The 9967-nt window shown below is 46.8% G+C and overlaps 1 protein-coding gene across 1 annotated transcript in view; it reads left to right on the plus strand.

The window, feature by feature from the left end:
• The window catches only part of EFHB (EF-hand domain family member B), a 58310-nt gene extending 52525 nt beyond the window's left edge, over nucleotides 1-5785 (plus strand). The window contains exons 12-13 of the mRNA XM_040263406.1: nucleotides 1018-1199; nucleotides 5447-5785. Coding sequence (XP_040119340.1) covers nucleotides 1018-1199; nucleotides 5447-5620 — 356 coding nt within the window. The 3' untranslated portion in view covers nucleotides 5621-5785. The remainder of the gene's footprint in view (nucleotides 1-1017; nucleotides 1200-5446) is intronic.
• Nucleotides 5786-9967: the final 4182 nt, after the last annotated feature.

Here is a 9967-nt window from a genome sequence, read left to right on the forward strand (position 1 = left end):
CTGGCTTCTGGGTGTTGTCGGGCTGGCTCCCTTCTGAGGTGTGAGGGCCTCTTCTCCAGGCCCCTCCTGGCTTCTGGGGGTGCTGGCAGTCTCTGGTGCTGCTGGCTTTCTGCTGCGTCGCCCCAGCCTCTGCCTCCATCTTCGTGTGGTTTTCTCCCGTGTGAGTGTCTGTCCCCCTGCATCTCCTTTTTGTAAGAACTCCAGGTGTATTGGACTAAGGGTCCATCCTTCTCCAGTATGACCACATTTTAATTATTCCTGCAGTGACCCTATTTCCAAATAAGGTCACCTCTTGAGGTACTAGGGTTAGGACTTTAACATAAGAGTCTGGGGAGGATACAATTCAACTCACAGACCCCGAAGTCTCAGTACCAATCATGATGAATGCTGGTTATTTAGAAAGTCTTTTTATGTTGGTCAAGATCCCTTTTTTGGAGTAAGGCCATGATTAAGGATTTACATGTTTTTCTTTACTGGATTTCTTAGACACTCTTTACATTCTGTTGTGATGGGATCTTGCTGTTCTCTGTGGAACAGTCCTGTCCAACAGAAATACAATTGTCGTCATATGTATTTAAAATTTTTTAGTAGCCACGTTAAGAAAAAGAAGCAAGTGCAATTAACTCTAATAGTATATTGGGAATCCCCTGGCAGCCCAGTGGCCAGGACTCAGTGCCTTCACAGCTGTGGCCCAAGTTCAACACCTGGTTAGGGAGCTGAGACCCTGAGAGCCACAGGGAGCAGCCAAAAGTGCTCTTTTAAAGAGTACATATTTGTACTATTGTATGTACATGTGATACACAATATGTATCTCCAAAGCGTTGCCATCTCAACGAGGAATCAATATAAGATGACTAATTAAATGTTTCCCATTCTTTCTTTGGGTACTAACTAGATCTTTGAAATTGTGTATTTTACACTCACAGCACATGTCAGTTTGGACTGGCCACATTTCCAGTGCTCAGTGGCAGCTGCTATATTTAGAATGTCTGTTTTCCCCCCCGATTGATGTCTTAGGTTACCCCACATATGGCGTTCCAACCATTCGGTCGGATCTTCCCGCCCCCCTAATTCGCCGAGTCAGCGACAGGACGAGTTATGGTGAGGAGGGAAATGCCTACTCACTGCTGCATCCGACCATCTTCGCCCAGAAAGGGGTGTTTGAAAGGGACTTCTTCAAAACCAGATCCAAACAAGAGGTACCGCATGGGATTTCAGAAGGGCTGAAAGGAAGGCCAAATTCACATTGGCACACAAAGATGGAAAGGTTTATTTGCTTGAGCTCTTATATTATGAAAGTCATCAGGAGCCCCTCAGATTAGGGTTCCTGAGGATCGTGTGCAATTCGCTTGGGATAGTTGGTTCAGTTCTTCAAGTAGAACTTACTCTGATAAGAGGCATCTCACTCATGTCATATACTCACCATGTCCTATGTCTAAAAAGGAAAATGTTTTCCTATCATTCAACACTCTTCTTTGTTGAGTAAAAGCAAAGAGGCCCAGGACTTCCCTGGTGGTCCACTGGTGAAGAATCTGCCCGCCAGTGCAGGGGACATGGGGTTGATCCCTGGTGGGGAGATTCCACATGCCAGGAGCCATCTAAGCCCGCACGCTGCAGCTACTGGCCTGCGCTCTGGAGCCCACGCTCCATAACGAGAGAAGCACCCCCACGACTGGAGAGGAGACCTGCTCACCGCACCCGGAGAAGCCCGCGTGCAGCAGTGAAGACCCGGCACAGCCAAAGACAATCCTTTAAAAAAGCAAAGATGCTCAGTCCGTTCCTTGCATGAGTCTCCCTGTGGGCGTGGGTCTCCAAAAACCACAGAGCACGTGTGAGGAGGGCCCCTCCGCCTTCTCTGAGCGCTGGTGATCGCAGCAGGCCCTGATTTCACGCGTGCTGCCCTGTTCTCGTGTGTCAGCCCCACACGTGTCTGGGTTTTTTTCACTTGGAAAACGTGGTCGTCACGCCCCAGGTGACTTTCTTCCTACGTTGGGTTTCAAGCAGGTGCAACCGGCTGGGCCAGAATAGCCACTGGGGTTCTGAGGGCTGAGAAGTAATAGCAGGTTTGGGTCAGAGCAGCCCGTCTGGATCTGCCATTGTGGAAGGCAAGTTGTGGTCTAGGGAGCAACTCCTTCTTTGAAGTCTCGGATCCAGAGCTGGGAATGATGTGAACAGATCTACGATGCTTTCCAGGACTTCAGATGAAGGGTCCCTCAACTTACAAACATGCAGACTTAGTAATATTCATTGCAGTGATTCATCCCCACTGAAAGGGGGTCAGCAGAAAGGATGATGCTTGCTGGCTCGTCCCGAAGAAGGGACCCTCAATCCAGCACAGAGACGGTGGAGAGGAGACACCCACCTTTTCTCTTCCCTTAGTCACTCTAAGGGCCTATGAAATGGGCTGTCAGGGCTGACAAAAGAAATGAAAATCTCCTGCTTGTTTCCTGATGCTTAAAATTCTTTTAACTAAAAAAAAAAAAAAAAAATTCTTTTAACCAGTAAGTCATTGTTTATCTCATGCTTCTAGAAAGTAAGAACCCAGAGGCTTGCACATATAGTATTCCAACCAAATGATATTCTAGAAAAGGCAAAGCCATGGAGAAGTAAGACCAGTGTGCCGGAGGCAGTATGATGCCGTAACATTGTGTCTGAATCGCTTCAGCCGTGTCCAGCTCTGCGACCCTATGCACTGTTGTTCGCCAGACTCCTCTGTCCGTGGGATTCTCCAGGCAAGATCCTGGAGTGGGTTGCGGTTCCCTTCTGCCAGGGGAGCGTCAGGATCCAGGGATCGAACGCTCGCCTCTCTGTCTCCTGCATTGGCTGGCGAGTTCTTTACTCTACCGCCACCTAATGGTGGATAGACGTCATTGTACGTCTGTCAATATCCATAGGTTATACAACAGAGTGAACCTTAAGGAGAACTGTGGACTTCATCAATAATACTCTATCAGTGCTGGCTCATCACTTGTAACAGATATGCTACACTTAACGCAGTGTTTCTGGTGGTCCTGTGGTTAAGCCTGTACTTTCAATGCACCAGGGGTTTGATCTCTGTCTGGGAAATAAAATCCCACATGCCATGTGGCACAGCCAAAGAAAGAAAGAAAAAGATATTAATAGGGGCTTCCCTGGTGCTCCAGTGGTTAAGAAGCCACCTGCCAACGCAGGGGACACAGGTTCAATTCCTGGTTCAGGAAGATCCCACACGCGGCGAGCAGCTAAGCCCGAGAGCCACAGTTACTGAGCCTGTGCTCTGGAGCCTGGGGCTGCACCTACCAGACTCACGTGTCACAGCTACCGAACGCCACGCAGCCTGCAGCCCGAGCTCTGTCACAAGAGAGAGCCCCTCACTGAGAAGCCAGCACGCCGCAAGCAGAGGAGGCCCTTGCACAGCAACGAAGACCCAGCACGGCCGCAGAGAAACACTTTCAGAAAGAGTCCGTCATAAGGGAGAAGGCAGTGGCCCCCACTCCAGTGCTCTGGCTTGGAGACTCCCAGGGACGGGGGAGCCTGGAGGGCTGCAGTCCATGGGGTCGCGAAGAGTCGGAGACGACCGAGCGACTTCACTTTCCCTTTTCACTTTCATGCATTGGAGAAGGCAATGGCCCCCACTCCAGTGTTCTTGCCTGGAGAATCCCAGGGATGGGGGAGCCTGGTGGGCTGCCGTCTGTGGGGTCGTACAGGGTCGGACATGACGGATGCGATTTAGCAGCAGCAGCAGTAATAGAGCGTATGGGAGCTCTCTGTAATTTCTGCTCAGTTTTTCTGGAAACCTAAAACTGCTCTAAGAAAAGTTTATTTAAAAAAAAGGACCTCGAGGCCTGGTTGGAGAACAGCATCACCCTGAGAATGGATGTGTCGGCTCAGTCGCTCAGCTCAGTCGTGTCCGACTCTTTGTGACCCCATGGACTGTCGCCTGCCAGACTCCTGTGTCCATGGGATTCTCCAGGCAAGAACACTGGAGCCGGTTGCCATTTCCTTCTCCAGCGGATCTTCCTGACCTGGGGATGGAGCCCGAGTCTCCCGCGTCTCCTGCATCGGCAGTCAGGTTCTTTACCACTAGCGCCACCTGGGAAGCCCTCAGAATAGCTGGGTTTCTGTTGGCTCAGCGATACACCGGAGGGAGTAGAAACGCTTCCCAAGGAGCAGGGGAGGAAGCCCGGGAGGAGGTCTGGGACGCCCAAGACCCCTCCTAGGCGCACTCTGCAGGGACACGCCTTGAGTCGCCCCTGCTGTAGCTGCCGCTGCTGGCAGCCCTGCTCTTCTGAGTCTCGAGTGTGGTTGATTTTACTGCTGATTTCCCACAAGACGCATCACGTCCAGGGGACCTTCCAGTTGTCCGGGTTCCGTTCAGGAGGTGTGCTCAGCAGCGGAGCCATTTCTTTGGCTTTCCTGTTTTCCGTCTAACCATTCTTTCCGTTTCCTTCTTTGCTTCCCTCCTGTGTGCTTTCTAGTAAATGCTTTTCCTCTTTCCGTTTCATTCCCCCCCCCCAAATCTTTTCTCCTCTCTACTCATTCTAATATTTCTTCGCCCTACTTGTTCTTTTCTCTCCCTTCTTTATTTTTCCTGGGACATATAAACCCTATTTCTCCCCCTCCTTTCTCTCCTTTACTGTTTGTGACTGCAGAGAGATGACTAATAAAGTTTGCTGGTTTTCAGTATACTCAGTTTTTGGTTTTTTGGCCATGCTCCATGCCTTGTGGGATCTTAGTCCCCAGACCAGGGATGGAACCCAGGCCTGAGTCCTAACTACTGGACTGCCAGGGAATTCCAACATGCTCAGGTTTAGTCTGCTCACTTGCTCAAGCTTGCACTCTCTCTCTGACATTTGCACACCCACAAGTATGGTTAAAGTTGACAACAGGCCAGTTAGAGATGCTTCATAAATGTTCTTATTTTTTAAAAAGAGAAACTAATATGCTAGGGGTTTAGATAACACACATAAGGAGTTACGGGGATAGAAGTCAAATCTAGTGAGGCTGCTGTCTGTAACTTTTTTACTCTTTCTGCTTGAATTTGGTTGTCTTTATTTAAAATTTTTTAAATTTATTTTTTGTTTATCTGTGGATCGAACCCACACCCCCTGCATTGGAAGCTCAGAGTCTTGACCACTGGGATGCCCGAGAAGTCCCTGGCTGCCTCCCTTTAACGTGATCAGAAACACTAGACTCGAAAGGGGCTTTGTACATTGGCTAGTACAGCTAAGCACCCTCATATTCACTTACGTTTACAAAATGATTCCTGAACTGGGAGGCCTGGAATTTTGGTATGTGCTTATTATATGCAATAAGCGCACACACAGACACGTATCCACACACACACATCCAGACACTTTTTAAGGGATAAATGTCCATAGTCTTAGATAGTACCAAGATATTTTTAAAAATACAGACTAAAATACCCATAAATCTTGGTCTGACTTCAATGTTTCCCCCCCTCTAGATTTCAGAGATATTATGTAACATTGGTGTCAAGCTTTCTGAAGATGAATTTGAAAACGTATGGAATCTTGCATCAAAAAAACACCACAGAGGAGACGTTTGTGTTGAGAACATCAGAAATGTCCTGGATGAGTCGCAACATGCGGACCGAGCCAAGTGCAAAGCGGCCACGTGATCTTTGTGGGGCTCACACATTTAGATCGAAGACTTGCTGCATCTGTGCTCACCTAATAGGTTCGGTCCTTCTGGTTTTAGAAACTGTAATTCAGCAGTCACGGTGGTAGGGCTCATATGCCTGGATGCAATTGCTAATAAATTTGATCTTGAATTTTAAAATTTATTTTCTTGTTTCCTATAAAGCACCAAAGAATTTGACAAGCACCAGGAGTTTACCTTTAACTGCACCCAGGGTGTAGCTCAGAATATATTGGACGTTTGTCCATGTTTAGTGTGCTTAAGAGTTCTCAGCATTTTGGTGGGCGCTCTGAGATTCAAAGTCTGGTTTGGGACACCAGGTTCACAAGATCTTGCCTTCAGCATTTTGTTGTTTTTCTCTGTAGACATCACCGTGACACAGCTGAAGCTTGATGGGCTTTTATGTGTCTGTCAGCATCTGAGGAAAACAGGTTTAATTACAAGGAGTGGATTCAGGGAGAAAAAACTTAACTTCAAACAAAGACAATGGCTGGTGGCTTTTTACATCTATGTCCAGAAAAGCATCTTGTCCTTGAAGTATCTGGAGGACACAGCTGACCACAGCGTTAGCTATGTAGCTCTAGAGAGCTGTTAGTAGCAAACTGCGCAGAATCATTCCCTCCCTTATGCCTCATCTCTTTTTAAATTTTAATCAATTAATTAGTGTTTGGTGGGGCTGGGTCTTCGTTGCTCTGTGCAGGCTTTCTCCAGCTGTGATCGAGGGCGGCCCCCTGGTTGCGTGCGTGCGGCCTCTTTGCAGTGAGAGGGATCTAGAGTGCTCTCAGGGGCTCTGTTGTTGGCGGCTGTGGGCCCCAGAGTGCGTGCTCAGGGGTGGTGGCCCAGGGGCTTAGCTGCTCCTGGCGTATCGAATCTTCCTGGACCAGGGATTGAACCCGTGTCCCCTGCACTGGCAGCCAGATTCTTATTCACTGCACCAGCAGAGCTGTTCACTTTGGCTCTCTGATGTGCAGATGTGACGTGGGAGCCTGGATGAGCTCCAGGTGGTGACGGGAGTGTGATCCAGGCTGGGTGTGCTCTCTGCCTCAGGAGAGCACCAGGGTGGGCTGAACCCATGACAGAGGCTTTCGCAGTAATATCACTTGGTGAGTTGAATGATCAGTGACAGGTATTCTACCTTGACCTTTTGTTGCTTGCCTTTTTGTCTTTAGTCTGAAACGCGACTCTTTTTAACTTAGATACTGTGGTTATGCTGTGGTCTGTGGTTGCCGTTCAGTCGCTCAGTTGTGTTGGACTCTTTGCAACCCCACGGACTGTGTGTGCACGCCAGGCTGAGCTGGTGATGCCACCTGACCATCTCATCCTCTGTCGTCCCCTTCTCCTCCTGCCTTCAGTCTTTCCCAGCATCAGGGTCTTTTCCAGTGAGTCAGCTCTTCGCATCAGGTAACCAAAGTAGTGGAGCTTCAGCTTCAGCATCAGTCCTTCCAATGAATGTTCAGGGTTGATTTCCTTTAGGATGGACTGGTTTGATCTCCTTGCAGTTCAAGGGACTCTGAAGAGTCTTCTCTAGTTCAAAAGCATCAATTCTCCAGCACTCAGCCTTCTTTATGGTCCAGCTCTCACATCCGTATGTGACTCCTGGAAAAACCATAGCTTTGACTACACAGACCTTTGTCAGCAAAGTGACGTCTTTGCCTTTTAACACCCTGTCTACGTTTGTTCATAGCTTTTCTTCCAAGGAGCAATCGTCTGCTCATTTCATGGCTGAAGTCACCGTGTGCAGTGATGGTGAGTTACATTTCTTTCCTTTGGCTATAATCAGAAGATATGAAGAACTGTAACCTCAATCAAGTTTCATGCCTTCGTGATTTCTAATTCATTGTTCATGTCTTTTCTGCCTTTTGCTACAGTGACACCTTTTTCCTAAACTGTATTGCATCGGGTATTGAGAGCTGATTTCTTGATTCCCATTTGCAGAGATCGTGGTCCCTAGTATGACATACTCTTCTCGTCCTTATGCTTCTCTGACCACAAAGTGTTTTATTTGTTCTTAGAGTTTTATTTTCATGTATTTGCTTGTCTTTGCCTGTGCCGGGTCTCCATTGCCGAGCCGGGGCCGCTCTTTGTTGCGGTGCGTGGGCTTCTCATTGCGGTGGCCTCGTGCTGCGGAGCGCAGGCTCTGGGTGCAGGGGCTCAGTGGTCGCAGCCCCCGGGCCCTAGAGCGCAGGGTTTCTTGCTCCGCAGCACGTGGGATCTTTCTCGAGGAGGGATCATACCTGGGTCTTCTGCGTCGGCAGGGAGATTCTTTGCCACTGAGGAGGCCCCTGAACAGTGTTTTAAAGCTTAGCGATTTTGGTTCATCAATCATTCCCCTTCTGAGGAGCAAATTGGGAGCGTTAGACATGATCGGAGTGAAGAATAATCTGTCATCCACTGCCTCTGTGACTGGGAGACTCCGACCCTTACAAAGCTGTGGTGCTCTTACTTACAGGAGGGAAATAACAAAGGTTTTCCCTACCCGCCTGTAAGCTGGTTTCGATGGTTATGGAGCTCTTAGGCACCGTTTTAGCTCAGGAAATACCATCGGAAGGCCTGCGTTTAGGTTGTAGCTCATCTCACCTTCTCCTAAGCAGCCCTCTGTCCCTACCTGCTCACGGGATCCTTATGGCGGCCTCTCGGCTTTGTCTGCATCCTCGCGATTCTCGGTTTCCTTAATTAGGCGTCCGTGGTTGATTTTTGTTTGTTTTTTTATTAATTTATTTTTTATCGAAGGATGATTTGATTTTTGCAGATTCAACAAGTCCCCTTGGCCTACTGCTTTGGGTAATTCAGAGGACCTATCATGGCCAGCCTATCACTTTTCCATAGCTTTGAGCAGAGCTCCTCATTCTATTTTTTTTAATATGCACACCCATACAGTCTGCTGGGATTTTTTGTTGAGATCATATTGACTCTAAAGATTAATTGGGAGAACTGACATTTTGATAATGTTGTGAATTCCAAACAATTAATATGGTCCATCATGCGTTTATTTAGCTTTTGTTTATTTTGGTAAACACTTTTTCGCTTTCCATTTTCTTAGATTTTTTTATTTTAATTTTTTATTAAAAAATTTAAAGAATTTATAAAAGTAGAAACATTGTAAAAACCCTATATACCTATGTTGTAGATTAAAATATTTTTAACAGTTTGATAGTTTTATTCCATCTATTTCCCCTATCATTTCACGGTTTTAGTTTTAGGTTTTCATGATAATGTTGTGACTTCCAAACAGTAAATATGGTATATCCATGCATTTACTAAGCTTTTTTTAAATCTCAGTAAACACTTTTTAGTTTTTCATATATATACTTTGGGGGGACACACCGTGAAACTTGTGGGATCTTAGTTCCCCAACCAGGAATTGCACCCAGACCCTGGCAGTGAAAGCAACAAATTCCAGCCTTCCATGTTGAGATGTTTTCCGTCTCCTATCAGATTTGCTTCTGTGGTTTTTGTTTTAATGCTGTGATAAATTCTATCAGCTTTTAAATAGACTTGTTGACATGTATTTACGTACATTAAAATCTGCTCTTTTAAAGTATGCAAGCCCACGAGTGCTGACAAATGCCTGGAGGCGTGTAACCACCGTCACAAACAAAACCCAGGAACGTTGAGCCACGTCTCAGAAGTTTGTCGCTCTCCCTTCCTACTCTGGCCCCTGCAGCCGCTGATCTGATTTTGTCCTGTAGTTTCGCCTTTTTCAAAACGTCCTATCGGTGGACTCGCACAGAGTGTAGCTAGCCCTTTGAGAGCAGCCTGCTTCACCTAGCACAATGCTTCTGAGATCCGTCCGCGTCGCTGCGTGGATCAGCGCTGCGTTCTTCTTAGTCCTGAGCGGTTTTCCACCTCGGGGATAGGCTATAATTTGTCTATCCATTCACCAGTTAAAGACCTGTCTTGAGTTGTTTCCAGTTTTTGGCAAGTCTGAAAAAAGCCGCCATGAATAATCATGTATAGGTTTTGCCCAAAGATAAGTTTTCATTTTTCTTGGAGAACTACCTGTGGTAAGGTTGCTGGGCCATATGGTAAGTATATGTTTAATTTTATGAGAAACTGAAGATCTGTTTTCCAGAATGGCTGTATTGTCTTGTGTTATCACCAGCAGTTTAAGGAGCTTGAGTGCATCCTAGTGTTGTCAGTTTTTTTCTTTGTAAATTTTAGTCATCCTGTTTGGTGCATAGTAATAGCACTTTGTGGTTTTAGTTTGTATTTCTGTGATAACTTAATGATATTAACCATCTTTCTTCCTCTTTGTTCATGCCAGTACCTTCTTTGGTGAAGTGTCTATTCTAATATGTTGCCTTTTTTTTTTCTTTAAAAATTGACT

Source organism: Oryx dammah, unplaced genomic scaffold (genome assembly GCF_014754425.2).
Source record: "Oryx dammah isolate SB20612 unplaced genomic scaffold, SCBI_Odam_1.1 HiC_scaffold_2, whole genome shotgun sequence".
Classification (NCBI taxonomy): domain Eukaryota; kingdom Metazoa; phylum Chordata; class Mammalia; order Artiodactyla; family Bovidae; genus Oryx; species Oryx dammah.